The 19,835-nt window shown below is 53.2% G+C and overlaps 1 protein-coding gene across 1 annotated transcript in view; it reads right to left on the bottom strand.

Annotated features, from left to right (window-relative positions):
• Positions 1–19,835, bottom strand: part of LOC138527197 (uncharacterized) — a 127,362-nt gene that overhangs the window by 93,772 nt on the left and 13,755 nt on the right. The window contains exon 2 of the mRNA XM_069638307.1: positions 5,981–6,037. Within this exon, the coding sequence (XP_069494408.1) occupies positions 5,981–6,037 (57 nt within the window). The remainder of the gene's footprint in view (positions 1–5,980; positions 6,038–19,835) is intronic.

Here is a 19,835-nt window from a genome sequence, read left to right as displayed (position 1 = left end):
CATGGGAGGTCCATCCAGTTTTCCATGTGTCTCTAGTGAAACTCTTTCACCATTCTACAAGACTTCTGTCTCGCCCCCGTCCTGTCCCGGTGCAGGGTTCAGATGAGTACGAAGTGAACCGGATCATTGACATCAAGGTACGTAGGGGTGTTCGTTTATACCTCATTGACTGGAAGGGTTACAGTAATGAAAACCGGACATGGGAGCCGACGTCTGCTTTCTAGTTTTTGGTCCTCCCGTAGGGTGAGGGGTTCTTTGGGGGAGGATGCTGCCAGGATTCCGGGTACTGGTTCACCCCCTTCACGCCAAGTGCAATCTTCCGATGCATCTACAGTGCATAAAGGCAAAGATCCCACGGCAGTGATATACGCCGTAGTACCCCTTTGGACTCCATATATCGACTTCCTCGTTACCAAATACCAAACGCACTTGGAGGCAGGACGTGTTTCGGTGAGCATTGGAAGTTGCCATGGAAGCGTTGTCATCCCCTACATGTTCGGTGTCACGTGTTCTGTCCTGGGATCAGCGCAGGGTGTAGTCACACAACTAAGTGTACTTAAGCTCCTCTTATCTGCATATCCGGTGCTTCTGATTTTGTGAATATATCTTTGTTTCTCTTGCCTTTTGAATCACGTATTGCCTTCTTATCAAACCCTTGCCTGTCCCTGGATGCTGCCTTGTCTCATCCTTGCATTGTATCATGTCATTGGGCCTCATTAGGACCCTGGCGGAGAGGGTATTACGCCAGCGTAGTGCATGGCGTACCTCTCCGCCATACTACGAGTTCCCGTAGCGCCATGGAGGTTTTCTCCGCCTGGTTTTACCAGCCGGAGAAAACCATGGCGCTACGGGACCTCGTTGTTAATTACGCCACCGTATTTTACGGTGGCGTAATTAACTCCTTCCCCACTCCCATTATACCCTATGGGGCAAAAATGGGAATGGGGAAGGGCAGAATGGGGATTGGGGATTTACCGCTCCGCCGAGGTCGGAATGGGGCGGTAAATCCGCCAACCCCCATGGCGCTATCGGCGGCTTTCCGCCATGCTTCGCGGTGCATTTAGCACCGCGAAATCCGCCTGGGTCGTAATGAGGCCCATTGTAAAGCCGACTCGGACCGCTATCTGGATTACCTGGCCTCATGTCGTAAACTACTCTGCCTGCTTGTTGCCGACCCTGTTTCTATCTGGATTGCTTTCTGGTATTGCTGGAAAAGACATTGCCATTCTGTTTCTTGTTGTCTTCACACAGACTAGAGACTTCTATCTGTGCTCATTCACAGTGCCTTTAGTCGTCCTCGTGTCGTCGAGTTAGGTGGCTCATCTGGGACTACAGATTGATTGCCACTCTGCAATTTATTCATCCTTGTGCCGTTGGGACAGTCTGTTTGTTGGATCACTTCATCTGTTCACCACGTGCTAAGGGATTTGGGTCTTTTATTCTTGTATCCTCAAGTATTCCACATACGGTACTGTTACTGGCCACTACATTTAGTCTCTCCCCTTTGTTTCCGTATCACTAATTCCTGAATGTGTACTGCAGGTACGCCATCCACACTCAGGGAAGGGAGTTTGGAATGAAAACCTCCTCTCTGAGATTCCTATTGTATATTCCGCACAGGTTGGCATCTTCACTCTGTGGTTACTCAACTTCAGCTTAGTGTTAGTTTTCTGCTCCATTGACGGCATTCATTTTTCTTTGCAGCCTATGGTGTTCGTGTTGTGTCCCCTCTTCCAATTAATAGATCCCTCTGTATGTAAACACTTCATCCAGAGGGGTACATTGGTAGGAAGAACTTGTCGCCTACACCATGAGTTCAACTGCCTTGGAAGTCCAGTTTGCACAGGGCCAGGCAAGTACTGACACAAGCAGACACAGTGGATGTTTCATGCAGCAATCATTAGGGAGTCACATTTTGTGGGTACTAATTAGGAACAATATTGAGAGGTTCTGGTTTCTGATTGACTGTGTGCTCGCAATGATCCAGAAAGGATGCTAAGAATCCATATTGAATAAAAGTGTAAATCTCTTTTGGAAAGAGCTCAGGTTTCAATGCTGTGGCCAGCTTCAAAATTATCCTAAAAGAAAACAAAAACACAAATAATGTTAAGTACAAATACATAAGGGGCTCTTTGATTTTCTGGTTTAATACTTCAAATGCAAGGAATTCTAACTGATCATTATGAACAAAGAAATTGGTATGCCCTTCTTTCCCTTTCATCGGTGGTTAAGAGCATGAGTCATAATAAATAAGGGGTAGCCTTCCGCGAATGTTTGTTTTTCTGAAAATAACGTCTCATGGATCTACGTCAAATTCATTCTACTGCTCCGATCAAGATTTTCGTTGGACACATCAATATCAAAAAAGGGTAGATTTTAGGGTCTAAAAGAAGTAATGGTCATATAGAGCGAAGGGAAATAGGACCACATTTAGTTCTCCAGAAACATATTTTGCCAATCTACTGAATAGGTTTAAAATGCTCAAAACCATGAAAGAAGTAGATAAGAAAAAAAAATAAGATTGAAAAATGCGGGGCTGAAAATGCAAACCAAAGGGGCTAGATGAATGTATTCGCTCCCAAAAATGGATACCCTTATTACAACGGGGTTTGGTGGAATGAGCCCAAAAAGGTGCTTGGAGAAGCGTAACTATACTTTTCACACAGGTAGATTTAAATGATGGAAAACAAAATGAATTGAAGTAGAATCCTTTATGTGTGAACCTAACAATCAAAGATAACATTAACTCGAGCAGAAAGCATGTTGAATAGGGATAGGGGATTTATGAGGAAAGGAACTGTTTAGTAAAACTATTCTGCTTTTTACAACTACTTACTAGTCCCAGGAGGACTTCTTCAATTTTCTGTGGGCTGGAAGGTGAGCTCTAAGTTACAAGAGAAAGTCAGGAATTATAGTTTGAAATGAAAAACAATATATTTCATGGAATCATCCTTCCTAGTACAGATTTATCTTCTGATACCTACAGAGTTTAGCAGTAGAGTACACCAACAAAACCGAACTTCAGCAGCATTTTCGCAATATGACACGAGGAGAGGGGGCATTACTGGTTAGGTAATGCCCCGGGGGCCAAAAGCCTGAGCAAAGCATAGTCCCTTCTCCATTTCCATGGTGGCCATTAAAACCAATGGGAAAAAAAACGTTTAAAAAAGTAGATGAAAAAATGACTGCGATGGACGGGGCGAAGGGACTACAGGTAGTCTCTTCTCCCTTTCCATGGCAGCCACTCTGGGATTCCACAGCGGAGAAGCAGAGGATTCAGAGCCTTCTCGGTGAGGTAGGGCCCTGGCGAGGGCCAATGATCTTGCTTGTTCACATTTCCAGGAGTTAGTGGGGTATTGACAGGGTGGAAGGGTAGGATAAACATCAGCATAGAGAACACCAAAAAATCTAGACAAAGAAATGAGAGACAGGAGTAAGAGCAGCAGATGTTGTGGTAAGCCAGTTGCAGAGGAAGAAGAAGGACCCAGGTTTGCCGGCTGGGTTCAAGTCCAGCACTGAGAGCAACGTGGAGACATGCAGAAAAAGGGAGGGCAAGCAGACACAGTGGATGCAGCTGTCATTAGCGAGGCACATTTTGTGGGTACTAATTAGGAACAGTACAGAGAAATTCTGGCGTCTGATACCTACAGAGTTTAGCAGTATAGGTATTAATGAGTACACCAACAAAACCGAACTTCAGCAGCATTTTCGCAATATGACCCAAGGAGAGGGGGCATTACCATGGCAGCCATTAAATTCAATGGGAAAAAAAGTTAAAAAAAGTAAATGAAAAAATGACTGCCATGGAACGGGCGAAGGGACTACACGTAGTCTCTTCTCCCTTTCCATGGCAGCCACTCTGGGATTCCACAGTGGAGAAGCAGAGGATTCAGAGCCTTCTCGTGAGGTAAGGCCCAGGCGAGGGCCAATGAGCTTGCTTGTAACAAGCTCATTGACCCTAGCCGGGTACTAATACATTTACGGACCTGGTAGCCTCTGATATCAGGTTGAAAAATATCCAGATATTAACTTCATTATTAGTGTTGTGGTAGTGCTAACACATGTTTTTGCCCTTTTTGTGCTTATTTTTACCATTAACAACATTTCACATTGCCTGCACAGACAGTGATTATTGAAATCAGTAAATGGAAAATGATGCATGTTATCAATAAGGCATGAAATATGATAAATCATGCAGTCAATTTTGCATGTTCTTATATTGGAATACCCAGTAAAAATATCAAATAATACACTTTAATTTCTCTACTAGCCCAAAGAAATATTTAAGTAATGCTCAAAAGAAAATAATGGCTGGACAGATGCCAACAAATAATTTATTTTACATAAACCTTACCCCACTCTTACTAATCACAATGTAAGGGTACCCTAAGTGCCAATCTACTCTTATCCTGCTCTAAAGCAACATACTCCAAAATCACAGCATCTGCGCAAATGTCACATGCTAGACACTGCTGAATCTTCTATGCTGACCAGAGTGGAGGCTGCATTACTGGAGGGACTACCAGTCTCAGTGGTCTCTGGTCAAACGACTCCAGCGTAGTGGGAACTCCATAAATCTATTGAGAACATCACTTCTCAATGATTGATGCACTTCAATTCCTTCTTGCTATACACAGTTTGATTCTGTTTCTTGATCTTGGATTTCCTCTTATATGGCCTTTTCTTACTTCCGGGCCATTCTTCATTCTCTCCTCTGTATTGTGCTCAAAATTGCTTTTGACCTGGAACCTTGCAACAGATTGCCCCTTTTGCCCATTGCATTATGCCAATCAGTAGGCTCTTAAAACTATTCAGCTCCTGCTTCCCAATACCTTGTCCCCCATGGGCCCCATATCTCTCAACTGGGGTTTTGTCTACTCTTTGACTTACCTATTACTCTGCCCACCTATGAAAATGAATTCTGGAACTTGGGTGTTTTGCTATGAATTCTTGGAACTTGTCATTCGTGGTTGCATTCTTCCCACACTGGTACTGTTTAAACTCTTGGGCACTTGTGTACAGTTGGAATCTTTTGAATACTTGGATGTTTGCAGACAGTGGAGCACTTGTGGAAACTTCACTTTCTCCTTAGGATTACTGTCTGTGTTGCGTTGTGTGCACTGTTGTGACCTCCAGATCTATTTAATTTTCTTCTACAACCCCTATTTGCCCATGTGTCTCTGTATCGTAAGGTCTGACTTAGGTTTCTTTAGGTTACACTGTGTTGGCTTTCCCCTCTAACAGGATCATATTGAACATTGCATGTATGATCTACAAAGGAGCCTTGAACCAAATACCAAAACAATTGTTGGCTAAACTACTCACATCTGTAGGCTGTCGCATCTCATGAAGAAAACCTATAAAATGGTTGAAGTCTTAGCTAACGCATAAAGAAGAGATTGGCAGAAGTTGATCTAATGCCACCACAAAGTGTCTGGAACTCAATCCTTTGGGTTGAGAGGCTGAGGAGTACAAAAGCCAGGGCATTCCAAAAATAGCCCCAATAAGCTGACATGCTGTCCCCGAGTTTCACATTTTCAGGAGTTAGTGGGGTATTAACAGGGTGCAAGGGTAGGATAACCATCAGCATAGCATAGAGAACACCAAAAAATCTAGACACAGAAATGAGAGACAGGAGTAAAAGGAGCAGATGTTGTCGTATGCCAGTTGCAGAGAAAGAAGAAGGACCCAGGTTTGCCGGCTGGGGTCAAGTCTAGCACTGAGAGGAAGGTGGAGACATGCAGAAAAAGTAAGGGCAAGCAGACACAGTGGCCGTTTGATGTAGTTGTTATTAGCGAGGCACATTTTGTGGGTACTTATTAGGAACAGTACAGAGAAATTCTGGTTTCTGATTGACTGTATGCTCACAATGATCCAGAAAGGATGCTAGGAATCAATATTGAATAAAAGTGTGAATCTCTTTTGGAATGAGCACAATTGGAACTTCGTTACAGGAATAACTAACAATAAATATAGTTACCCTCTCAACAGGGGACTCAAGTGTTTGTTCAATGCTGTCGTCAGCTTCAAAATGATCCTAAAAGAAAACAAAAACACAAATAATGTTAAGTACAAATACAGAAAAGGGCTCTTTCATTTTCTGCCTTAATATATCAAATACAAGGAATTCTAACTGATCATTATGAAGAAAGAAATTGGTATGCCCGTCTTTCCCTATCATAAGTGGTTAAGAACATGAGTCATAATATATAAGCGGTAACCTTCCGCAAATGTTTGTTTCTGAAAATAATTTCTCATGAATCTACATCAAATTCAATCTACTGCTCGGATCAAGATGTTGTTGGGACACATCAATATCAAAAACGGGCAGATTTTAGGGTGTAAAAGAAGTAATGGTCATACAGAGGGAAGGGAAATAGGACTACATTTAGTTCTCCAGTAGAATTTTTTGCCAATCTACTGAATAGGTTTAAAATGCTCAAAACCATGAAAGAATTAGATAAGAAAAAAAAATAAGATAGAAAAAATGCGGGGCTGAAAATGCAAACCAAAGGGGGTAGATCAATGGCTTCGCTCCCAAAAATGGATACCCTTATTACAACAAGGTTTGGCAGAATGAGCCAAAAAAGGTGCTTGGAGAAGCGTAACTATACTTTTCCAGAGGTAGATTTAAATGATGGAAAACAAAATGAATTGAAGTAGAATCCTTTATGAGTGAACCTTACAGTCAAAGATTTCCTTAACTCTTGCTGAAAGCATGCTGAATAGGAATAGGGGATTTATGAGGAAAGGAAATGTTTAGTAAAACTATTCTGCTTTTTACAACTACTTACTAGTCCCAGGAGGACTTCGTCAATTTTCTGTGGTCTGGGTGGTGAGCTCTAAGTTACAAGAGAAAGTCAGGAATTACAGTTGGAAATGAAAAAAACAATATATATCATGGAATCATCCTTCCTAGTACCGATCTATCTTCTGATACCTACAGAGTTTAGCAGTATAGGCATTAATGAGTACACCAACAAAACCGAACTTCAGCAGCATTTTCGCAATATGACCCGAGCAGAGGGGGCATTACTGGTTGGGTAATGCCCCTAGGGCCAAATGCCCAAGCAAACCATAGTCCCTTCTCCCTTTTCAGGGTGGCTATTAAAATCAATGGGAAAAAAAGTTAAAAAAAAGTAAATGAAAAAATGACTGCCATGGAAGGGGCGAAGGGACTACACGTAGAGGGAAATTCATAGAAATTCGCACAAAAGTGGCGCATGCGGCTGGCGCACAGTGTCCCCGTGCGATACACTGCGCCAGCCGCGTGCGAAAAAATCCTTTTTATCGCGCAGCGTATTCATGGATTTTAGCCTCCAAAACCAGCCGTGGTGCAGAGTGGCGCAGCGACCCTGCAGCAGCACCAGTTACGCCACCAAGAACGCCCTTGCGCAAGGAAAAGCCTTCAAAATTCCCAATTCATCGCAAAGGGCTGCGCTAACCCTGGACCAGTTCACAGGGCTGCCAAACAGCAAACGCCAAGCGGGGAACGTGTATTTCAGTGGTTCTCGGGAAGTTTCACACGCGATTGTCCTGGGTACGTGTACATCAGGGGTGCGCGGTAAGAAACACACGCAATTCCATCAGGGCATGTGTATTCCAGGGGTGCGCGGGAAGTATCACACGCAAAAAAAGCAGGGCACGTGCATTTCAAGGGTGCGCGGGAAGTATCACACGCGATTCCATCAGGGTACGTGTATTCCAGGGGTGCGCGGGAAGTATCACACGCAAAAGCAGCAGGGTACGTGTATTTCAGGGGTGCGCGGGAAGTATCACACGCTATTCCATCAGGGCACGTGCATTCCAGGGGTGCGCGGGGAGCACCACACGTGAATTGCCCGTGTGGGTCCTCCCAAGTGTTCCCTCTACACCCTCCACGGCCCCTGCAGGCGGCCCACACCACAGGGGACTACCCTGCACATGTCCCGCAGGCAGCCCATCACCATGCCCATGCCCCCAGCCAACCCACATGTCACCTTGCACTACTTCCCACCAACGCATGTCCCCCTGCACCCCAGCAGTGCAGGGCACCCTCCACCAGGCCCCCACTCATGTCCAACTCATGTCTCCCAGCACCCCCACCCCCCAGCAGTGCAGGGCACCCTCCACCAGGCCCCCACTCATGTCTCCCAGCACCCCCACCCCCCAGCTTCCAGGGGCACCCTCCACCAGGCCCCCACTCATGTCCAACTCATGTCTCCCAGCACCCCCACCCCCAGCAGTGCAGGGCACCCTCCACCAGGCCCCCACTCATGTCTCCCATCACCCCCACCCCCGAGCAGTGCAGGGCACCCTCCACCAGGCCCCCACTCATGTCTCCCAGCACCCCCACCCCACAGCATCCAGGGGCACCCTCCACCAGGCCCCCACTCATGTCCCCCTGCACCCCCACCCCCCAGCATCCAGGGGCACCCTCCACCAGGCCCCCACTCATGTCCAACTCATGTCTCCCAAGCACCCCCACCCCCCAGCAGTGCAGGGCACCCTCCACCAGGCCCCACTCATGTCTCCCATCATCCCCACCCCCCAGCAGTGCAGGGCACCCTCCACCAGGCCCCCACTAATGTCTCCCAGCACCCCAACCCCCCAGCATCCAGAGGCACCCTCCACCAGGCCCCCACTCATGTCCCCCTGCACCCCCACCCCCCAGCAGTGCAGGGCACCCTCCACCAGGCCCCCACTCATGTCTCCCATCACCCCCACCCCCAGCAGTACAGGGCACCCTCCACCAGGCCCCCACTCATGTCTCCCAGCACCCCCACCCCCAGCAGTGCAAGGCACCCTCCACCAGGCCCCCACTCATGTCTCCCAGAACCCCCACCCCCCAGCATCCAGGGGCACCCTCCACCAGGCCCCCACTCATTTCCCCCTGCACCCCACCCACCAGCAGCCAGCGGCACCCTCCACCAGGGCCCCACTCATGTCTCCCAGCACCCCCACCCCCCGGCAGTGCAGGGCACCCTCCACCAGGCCCCCACTCATGTCCCCCTGCACCCCCACCCTCCAGCATCCAGGGGCGCCCTCCACCAGGCCCCCACTCATGTCCAACTCATGTCCCCCTGCACCCCCACCCCCCAGCAGTCAGGGGCACCCTCCACCAGGCCCCCACTCATGTCTCCCATCACCCCCACCCCCCAGCAGTGCAGGGCACCCTCCACCAGGCCCCCACTCATGTCTCCCAGCACCCCCACCCCCCAGCAGTGCAGGGCACCCTCCACCAGGCCCCCACTCATGTCTCCCAGCACCCCCAACCCCCAGCATCCAGGGGCACCCTCCACCAGGCCCCCACTCATGTCCAACTCATGTCTCACAGCACCCCCACCCCCAGCAGTGCAGGGCACCATCCACCAGGCCCCCACTCATGTCTCCCATCACCCCCACACCCCAGCAGTGCAGGGCACCCTTCACCAGGCCCCCACTCATGTCTCCCAGCACCCCATCCCCCAGCAGTGCAGGGCACCCTCCACCATGCCCCCACTCATGTCTCCCAGCACCCCCACCCCCCAGCATCCAGGGGCACCCTCCACCAGGCCCCCACTCATGTCCCCCTGCACCCCCACCCCCCAGCATCCAGGGGCACCCTCCACCAGGCCCCCACTCATGTCCAACTCATGTCTCCCAGCACCCCCACCCCCCAGCAGTGCAGGGCACCCTCCACCAGGCCCCCACTCATGTCCCCCTGCTCTCCCACCCCCCATCAGTGCAGGGCACCCTCCACCAGGCCCCCACTCATGTCTCCCAGTACCCCCACCCCCCAGCAGTGCAGGGCACCCTCCACCAGGCCCCCACTCATGTCTCCCAGCACCCCCACCCCCCAGCATCCAGGGGCACCCTCCACCAGGCCCCCACTCGTGTCCAACTCATGTTCCCCTGCACCCCCACCCCCCAGCAGTCAGGGGCACCCTCCACCAGGCCCCCACTCATGTCTCCCATAACCCCCACCCCCCAGCAGTGCAGGGCACCCTCCACCAGGCCCCCACTCATGTCTCCCAGCACCCCCACCCCCCAGCAGTGCAGGGCACCCTCCACCAGGCCTCCACTCATGTCTCCCAGCACCCCCAACCCCCAGCATCCAGGGGCACCCTCCACCAGGCCCCCACTCATGTCCAACTCATGCCTCACAGCACCCCCACCCCCAGCAGTGCAGGGCACCCTCCACCAGGCCCCCACTGATGTCTCCCATCACCCCCACATCCCAGCAGTGCAGGGCACCCTTCACCAGGCCCCCACTCATGTCTCCCAGCACCCCATCCCCCAGCAGTGCAGGGCACCCTCCACCAGGCCCCCACTCATGTCTCCCAGCACCCCCACCCCCCAGCAACCAGGGGCACCCTCCACCAGGCCCCCACTCATGTCCCCCTGCACCCCAACCCCCAGCAGTGCAGGGCACCCTCCACCAGGCCCCCACTCATGTCTCCCAGCACCCACACCCCACAGCATCCAGGGGCACCCTCCACTAGGCCCCCACTCATGTCCAACTCATGTCTCCCATCACCCCCTCCCCCCAGCAGTGCAGGGCACCCTCCACCAGGCACCCACTCATGTATCCCAGCACCCCCACCCCCAGCAGTGCAGGGTACCCTCCACCAGGCCCCCACTCATGTCTCCCAGCACCCCCACCCCCAGCAGTGCAGGGCACCCTCCACCAGGCCCCCACTCATGTCTCCCAGCACCCCCACCCCCAGCATCCAGGGGCACCCTCCACCAGGCCCCCACTCATGTCCCACTGCACCCCCACCCACCACCAGCCAGGGGCACCCTTCACCAGGCCCCCACTCATGTCCAACTCATGTCTCCCAGCACCCTCACCCCCCAGCAATGCAGGGCACCCTCCACCAGGCCCCGACTCATGTCTCCCAGCACCCCCACCCCCCAGCATCCAGGGGCACCCTCCACCAGGCCCCCACTCATGTCCCCCTGCACCCCCACCCCCCAGCATCCAGGGGCAACCTCCACCTGGCCCCCACTCATGTCCAACTCATGTCTCCCAGCACCCCCACCCCCCAGCAGTGCAGGGCACCCTCCACCAGGCCCCCACTCATGTCCCCCTGCTCTCCCACCCCCCATCAGTGCAGGGCACCCTCCACCAGGCCCCCACTCATGTCTCCCAGTACCCCCACCCCCCAGCAGTGCAGGGCACCCTCCAGCAGGCCCTCACTCATGTCTCCCAGCACCCCCACCCCCCAGCATCCAGGGGCACCCTCCACCAGGCCCCCACTCATGTCCCCCTGCACCCCTACCCCCCAGCAGTGCAGGGCACCCTCCACCAGGCCCCCACTCATGTCTCCCAGCACCCCCACCCCCCAGCATCCAGGGGCACCCTCCACCAGGCCCCCACTCATGTCCAACTCATGTCTCCCATCGCCCCCACCCCCCAGCAGTGCAGGGCACCCTCCACCAGGCCCCCACTCATGTCTCCCAGCACCCCCACCCCCCAGCATCCAGGGGCACCCTCCACCAGGCCCTCACTCATGTCCCCCTGCACCCCCACCCCCCAGCATCCAGGGGCACCCTCCACCAGGCCCCCACTCATGTCCAACTCATGTCTCCCAGCACCCCCACCCCCCAGCAGTGCAGGGCACCCTCCACCAGGCCCCCACTCATGTCGCCCTGCTCTCCCACCCCCCATCAGTGCAGGGCACCCTCCACCAGGCCCCCACTCATGTCTCCCAGTACCCCCACCCCCCAGCAGTGCAGGGCACCCTCCACCAGGCCCCCACTCATGTCTCCCAGCACCCCCACCCCCCAGCATCCAGGGGCACCCTCCACCAGGCCCCCACTCATCTCCCCCTGCACCCTCACCCCCCAGCAGTGCAGGGCACCCTCCACCAGGCCCCCACTCATGTCTCCCAGCACCCCCACCGCCCAGCATCCAGGGGCACCCTCCACCAGGCCCCCACTCATGTCCAACTCATGTCTCCCATCACCCCCACCCCCCAGCAGTGCAGGGCACCCTCCACCAGGCCCCCACTCATGTCTCCCATCACCCCCACCCCCCAGCAGTGCAGGGCACACTCCACCAGGCCCCCACTCGTGTCTCCCAGCACCCCACCCCCAGCAGTGCAGGGCACCCTCCACCAGGCCCCCACTCATGTCTCCCATCACCCCTACCCCCCCATCCCTAAGCAGTGCATGGCAATCTCCACCAGGCCCCCACTCATGTCCCCCAGCCAACACATCATCACAATCAAGATCCCAGGCTCCTATGCCCACCCAAATCACACCCCACACCACCTCAGTCCAAACACCCAACCAAGCTTTACATCCATTCAAAATTGAAATACCCATTACATGATAGATAACAAATAAGCAGTATGCGCATGAGTACAAGTCCGTCAGACCCACACAATGGCAACACATGACTGTGAAAACCCACATTCTGACAGGCATGAAACCAATGAGAAAAGTCCACACATTGAAGTAAGAAACAAAAATGTATTACAGTGTAAATGAAGTGAATGAAATCAAAAGAAACAATAATGGCAACAAAAATCAAAATGCTGCATGTCCACCAAAATAATAAATAATTAAAATGGGAATCCAAAATAACCGTAATGAAATTGTGTCCAAAGTCACCGTCCAACAAAGCAAATCCAAAGGGAAAGTAAAGTGAACATCCATTGCGCCATGGTGAAAAAATAATAAAAGATGAAGGCCACAAATCCACTGTCAAACTATGTACAAAGAGCAAATCCAGGGTCCATGATCCCAACTATGTAAATGAAACCTACAATAAAACCCACCTAACTAATAACTATATACAAAACAGTGGGGCATAGTCCAAGTGCCCCAAATAAAAAAATAAAAATAAAACCTAACACTAATAAACTATATACAATGGCAGCGGGCTAGTCCAACGGCTCACTTCTGGATGTTGCGGGCCAGGGCATCATCGAACTCCTGCTCAATGTCCCGGAGGCGGTCCTGTTCCATGGCCCCGAGGATCCGCAGGGACGACGACATGTTCTCCTCCAACTCCCTGCGGATTGCCTCGAGGCACTCGGCCCGCCTCAGGTCCCTCCGCATGGAGTTCTCTGCCCTGACCATCGTGAGCCGTACCTCTTCTGCCCGCTGCCGTCCGCATCTATGGCGTGGCCCAACCGCTGCCACACGGAAGACACTTCCCGTCCTGGGTCCTCCTGCCCTCCGGCCAATGCCTGCCCCTCCGATGTCGAAGGCCTCGAGCCATCGTGGCTCCCACCTACAGCCTCCTGCTGCTGCTGCTGCTGCTGCTGTCCATGTGCCCTGTCCGATGGTGCCTGCACATCCTCCTCCAGCTGGGGTGCAGTTGTTGATGTGGCCACCCTTGCTGGACGTCCGACTCCCGACTGTGGCAGGGATCTGTTGTCCACCAGCCTGGCCGCACGGTCAGAGGCAGCTCCACAGGGCACCCAGGTGATACATGGGTGGGAAGATGGCATGGAGGACGATTGGGGCATAGGGGGTTCCGTTGAGGAGGGGGTCGGAACAAGGTCCAGGAAACTGAGGAATCGGCCATGGTGAGCTGTCCCAGTGGGTCAACGCGTTCAACGATCCATGCGAGAAGACGTGCAGTCTCGTCATGGAAAGACTGCAGGTCAGCTCGCATGGCCCGTTGACGCAACGCTACCCCACCCTGGACAGGCTCAACCTGTTGCAGGATAGCCACATCCGCAGGGAGAGGAAGGCCAGTTGGTGTAAGCCAATCCCCTCCCTGAGAACGGGTCTGGAGGTAGGCATCCCTGCTGGTGCAAGATGATGCAGTGACAGGAGCAGGGACAGGATTGCACACAGGCACCTCCGCGACGGCCTGTGCTGCCACCTGTCCCTGGTCCTGCACTGCACCACTAGCACCAGTGGAATCCCCACCTCCAGACCCCACCTCTGTTGCTTGCACGGCCTCCTCCTCCACCAAACCACCCACCAACCTGGATGACTCCGTGCCATCTTCCTCCGTTGTGCCCTGTGGGGTCCCAGCTGCCCCTTCTGCTGTCGAGGAGTCCAACTCCAACCTCTGCCTCCTGGACCTCCCCTCGGCAGCTGCGGCCTCGGACGCGGCACCGGACCCCTCACTCCCTGACGCGATCACAACCTGGGAGGGGAGCCGGGCCTTGCCTCTCCGGCTGGTGGTGCGACCCCTGCCGCTGTGCTCCACAGGACCTTCTCGGCCCTCTTCATCAGTTGACGCTGCAGACAGGGAGAAATCAAACACACGCATCAGGGCACTGTATAATGGACTCATAAACACATGACAGTTGTACATGAGTGGCATTGGAAAACCTCAGACATGCCATCACAATCCCCAACACACATGTCATTTCAACTTGCACACATGAGCTATACCACAGCCATATCGCAACAGCCAGCACCATCCATACACATACAACAGCATGAGCAGGCAAAGGTGAGCCAGACATCACATGTGACACAGGGAGTGCACTACACATGCACACACACCACCACACTTGCATGCATGTGTACACCCCCGCCAACTGTCGCAGTGTTCAGATCAGCATCCATGTCAATTCTGCCAATCATTCTTCCACATCCTTTGCCATGCAAGCCTACACACACAAGCACCATCCATGTGTCACACATGAGAGCCCTCGCATGTGTCAGCCTCACGGCCCTGTACCCCCCATACTTGGCCACATAAAACCACATGTGCAACCTGCACACTCCTGCCACACCACCATACGCACAGCTTACAATCAGTATGCATGTACACTTACCGCTCGACTCCAGACGGGTCTGCCTCTCAAGGACCTGGACGTAGAGCGCTGGGGATATGCGTTCCAGGACCCTCATCTGATCTTCCGACAAGTGGTCCCGGCGCCCCTTAGCATCCGCTGCTTTCAGGAGGTGCCGGGCCTTCTTGAGGGTCCTGGACCTGAAGCCCTCCCAGCGCTTCTTCACATGATGGAATAGTCGGACTGTCATCCCCTCCGCGTTGATGGCAGTCACGATGTCCGTCCAGATCCGAGTCCGTCCTTCCTTGTCGGCGCGCAACCTTCCAAAGAGGGCATCATACTGCCCCAGGACATGCTCCACCAGGACACAAACTTCGGTGGCAGTGAAGCTGGTGCCCCTCTGCCTCTCTGGCCGGGGGTTGCCACTGGTGCCAGATGTTGCAGTGCCCGACATGGCAACCCCAGAGGCAGGAGTGGGTGGGCAACTGGGTCCCGGGGCTGGGCTGTGGAGCGATGGTATCCCAGTCGGGAGTCTTCGGTTCCAGCAGGGGTGGTCACAGCAACAGCACCCCTGGATGATGTGCAGGCAGCAAATGGCAGGACACGTGGGCAGCAGGCAGTCAGGAAGCAGCAGATGGCAGGTGGGAGCATACTCGGGGCTCTGGGGGGCAGTAATTCGGCCTTCTGGGCAGGAGCGTGGTCTTCCATGTGCTTACGCGTGGCCAGCTTGATACGGAGTGATTTGGCACGTGAAAATCCAGCACGTCTGCGTGTAATTCGAGGAAAGGCCCTTAGCGTGTAAGCGTGTCAGCACACATACGTTAATTCATTGGCCCAAAGGCTCCCAGGCGCGTCTATGATGTCACGCGCATGGCCGTAGAGAATGGCGCGTGTAAAAAAAAAATACACGCCCGAGTGTCAAAGCGTGTAATTGGTGGAAATGGCCTCAGCGTGTATGCGGGTCTGTGACGTGTGTATAAAAGGTACGTGTAGAACACCATTTCCTTGTACGTGCTTTTCATGGAGAGCGAGTGGGTGAAATCTGTACTTCTTGTCGGTTCACACGCGATTTACTTCACGGCGTTTCAAGTTCGTACTCCCTGTTACCTCTGACAGCTTTTTCTCTTTTCCTCTTTTTCCTGGGCCTGTTTCCTCAAACAGCGTTCCCTTCTACTGTTGTCCTGTCTCCTCAGACAGCGTACAATTCTTCTTTTGGCGGGGGTGTTGCCAATGCGCACACGTGCGTCTTTTTCATGCTTTTTTTCCTGGCAGACGGTGAGTCGCGTACGTTTTTAACATCTGTGTTTGCCCCGTGTGGTGCGTACCCCTTCAGAGGTCGTTCTAGGCTGCGTGTGACACGCATACGTTCATTCTTGTGTTTCTGGGTGCCACAGCGTAGTGCAAGCTTATTTTTCCGCACACGTGGTCTAGGAGGGGTTGCATGCACCTTACTTCCCTTTTTAGGGTGCCTGTGCGTTGCGTGACCCGTCATCTTTCCCCAGGGGTGACATACAGCCTTGCTAGAGCACTAGGGTATGATTACCATCTGGTACCCAACCCCTTTGACCCCCAATTGCCCAGGACAATAGTGGGACAGCGACTCCCATACGCACAATAACATCAGTGCCATGGCTGGGAGGCGAACAAGCCGTAAGGGTGGCAAAGGTGGCCGAGCCCCAAGTGGTGGCCATGGTGGATCTGGTAGGGGACGTGGCTGTGCCTTGCAGGGTGCCCCTAGCCCCCATGTGTGGAGGACCAGTCAGGGACACCCATGCCCCCCCCTCTGGTTAAGGGTAACGTGGCTGACACCATCCATGCTCAGCCCTTGTTGGACCAGCCCACTGTGGAACCAGACCTGGCACAGGGTGACTCCATGGCTGACTTCCAGGTCAGCAGGTCTAGGCCACGTGCGCCGGTGCACGTTGGTGTCATCAGGCCACGTGGATCAGGGGCAGCTAGGTCATCTGCTGCCCCGCGAAGGCAGGCTGGGGAGGCTGCAGGGGCAGCTGCGGCTCCATCCACCCCATCTCTCACACACCCAGCCAGGACAGTGTCGGTCCTAGACCATCCTGCTGACATTCCCCCTGACACCATCACACTTGAGCTAATGCCTGCACCAACTCCCATACTGAGTGTGCAATCCCACACTCCTAGTACAGAGTCCACCGGGGCTCCTGCCCCTAGTGTCCAGAGCGGCGTAGGACACTCAGGATCCCCACCACCTTCCAAGCGGAAGAGGAGGAGTGCTCATCCAGTAGAGGCTGATGCCCCAGACACGGCTACACAGTCCGGCCCGTCAAGGAAGCCCAGCTTCAATGAGGCCGAACTGAATGCACTTGCAAAGTATGTGTCCGCACATGACCGCGAAATGGTGATTGTTGCAGGATCCAAGACCATACCTGCACAACGTCTGGCACACTGGCAGACCATCGCAGACATCATAAGTGCCCTTGGAATCGTGAGGCGCACAGCTACTGAATGCTACAAGCGTTGGAATGACCTGAAGCGCAGGGCAAAGAATAAGCTGGCCTCAAGTCATGCCGCTACTCTAGTGACTAGAGGTGGGTCTCCAGCAGAGAACATAGAACTCACTCCACATGAGCATGTTGCTGGGACCTACGTCACGGAGGAACAGATCCAAGGCGTGGGAGAACTGGCAGATTACGAGGCATTGTCCGGTAAGTGCACATGCATGTGTGTGTCATCCATGTGCATGGTGTGTGTGTGAGGGCTTCTCTTTGGGTGCCAGGTGAGGGTGTGTGTGCCTGAGTGGTTTGGGTCACCCATGTGCCTCATCCAATACATTCTGCGCACCAGCATTTGGGTATAGCAGTATCCCTTCTGCCAACAGTAGACATCTAGCCCAACACCACGCCAGTTGCCCTTGAAGTGTCATCTTGCCACAACATTGTTGCTTATTTTTCTCTGTTTATTCAGGCAGATTGTTTGCATTCCACCACTTTTACTAGGCATTTCTCAGTCCTATTGTCACATGTCTGACATGGCTATGGTACAGTGGACTGACTTTGTTTCCTGGATATCATTTGTTTAGACATGTCCCTGTGCTATAGGACCATTTTGGACTGGCAGCTCCAGGTTAAACATTTGAACCATTTCAATGAAAAAATCAATTTCATGAGCAAACTAGACTGAATGAACAATTGGTGCCCTCCCCTCCCTCTTCACTTCATGGCTAGGGTACATGCCATCTGTGTGATGACATGTGTATTTGACCTGCCAATCACAGGCCAATGTGTGATGCCACTGCTAGGCAGCATGCAGCAAATGTGTTCATCTTCCATCTTGGTGTCATCAATGTGTGCCATCTGCCTCCCCCTCACACGCAGTGACGGTGCATGCATGGGAGGGTTTTAGTCATGTGGGACATGTGTCAATTAAGTACTGTTTCTGTAGCTTCTCAGCCCTAATTGCGTGCCATAGTGATAATGCCTGTTTCCATTTCTTTTCTTTTATGTCTTTGCAGGGGATGACGCACTTGATACTGCTGGGGTTGTGGAGATGGTGCAGACCCAGGAGGGGTCTCTGTGCTGACCGACCACCAGTGAGGGACGTGGTGTGGTGGTGGGTGAGAACCCACAACTGCTGCAGGTGGTGCTCTCAAGGGGTGTCTCTGGGTGCACCTCCCCCGAGCTGTATTCTGGTGTCGATCCAGATGATGAGACCTATGTGCCGTCGCAGGTGAGTGTTCCTGGGAGGGATTCTGTTCTGTCCGACCCACCTGCACCAGGGTTAGAACCCTCAATGTGGATGTCAGTGTTGGCAGGTACACCTTTTGTGGTTACGGATGCAGGGTCACACTCCGCAACATCTGATCCTGTTCCTGGGCCAGCAGATCAGAGGGGGAATGCAGTCCTGCAGCCTCAGGCAGTGCCGGCACAGCAAGGCGCAGTTCGCCTTGCCCCAGACAGGTGTGGTGCCCGCCGACGTGGTGGCCGTACGCCACCTGGCAATACCGCATGGGAGCAATCCATATACGGTATGGCAACCCAACAGGTAGCAGCATCAGAGATGATGGCTCAGGCCATGGATAGGGTGGCCACTTCTATTGTCCCCCCAGAAAGGCTGATGGAGCGACTACAGCAGGCAACAGACTCCATCTGCCAGTCACACAGGGAGGACATGTTGGCGTCCGACAGGGACAGGCCGGCGGCACTGGCGACTCTGCTGGAAGCCATTTCCATAGAGTCCCAGGGCCACAGGGAAGCCCTGAGGGTGGAACTCCGTCACCTCAGGACGACTCTTGTTGAGCTTGAGGCTTCAACAAACACAAGGACAGAACAGCAGCTGGAGCGTCTCACACGTACGCTCTCAGCTGAGATGCAGGCAACTCGTGAGGAGGTCCGGTCATCCCATGAGTTATTGCATGGGGACCTCCGCATGATTATCCTCCAGAACCAGACCTTCCAGACCCGCATGCTTGCTGCCATTGAGGACCAGACTAGGGCTTTGCGTGGGCTGCCTCCCATAGTGCCACCACCTCCTGAGGCAGCTGCAGAGGGTGAGGAGAGCGACAGCAGCGATTCTCCCACAATAGGGTAGCCGTGCAAGCCATGAGCCCATGGAGGTGTTTTTTTTTCTCGCAAGATCCACACAGGTGGGTTTTGGTGTGCACGATGTCCTCGGACCTCCTGGGTGGCCTCCCCCACCCCCCCACCCCGGGCCCATTAATGGGCATTTTTTTATTTATTTTTTTTATTTTATTTTTTTTTTACTTTTAATTTTTTGGACAGTGTGTTGCCTTGTGTGGCTCCCGTGGGCATACGCTGTATTGTGTCTGGGCACATGCAGGCTTGTCATGAATTTGGGAAAGATGCTTGGGTTTGTGTGACACACACCCCTCCTGCTTCCCGTTTCCATGGACTTGCAAAGGGTGTGCCCAAGTGACATTGACGTACACAGTGACGTTGGACTCCCATTTGATGTGTGGCCAGTCTGTAATCAATACTGTGTATACATTCCTAGTGCATATTGTTGTTGTATTGTACACTGCATGCTGTATTGATATGTGCCTCTGCATACATCTCATCCTCCTAATTTGCAGGTCCATTTCTCATGTCTTCACAAGGCGGTCTACTTTGGAACTGGAGACCATGTTGTAAGCAGTGCACCTACACTTTTGCGTGGCGCTAACACTGTATACTT

This window comes from Ambystoma mexicanum, chromosome 14 (assembly GCF_040938575.1).
Source record: "Ambystoma mexicanum isolate Mex_15411 chromosome 14, UKY_AmexF1_1, whole genome shotgun sequence".
Taxonomy (NCBI): domain Eukaryota; kingdom Metazoa; phylum Chordata; class Amphibia; order Caudata; family Ambystomatidae; genus Ambystoma; species Ambystoma mexicanum.
This window is presented reverse-complemented; position numbering and strand designations above follow the sequence as displayed.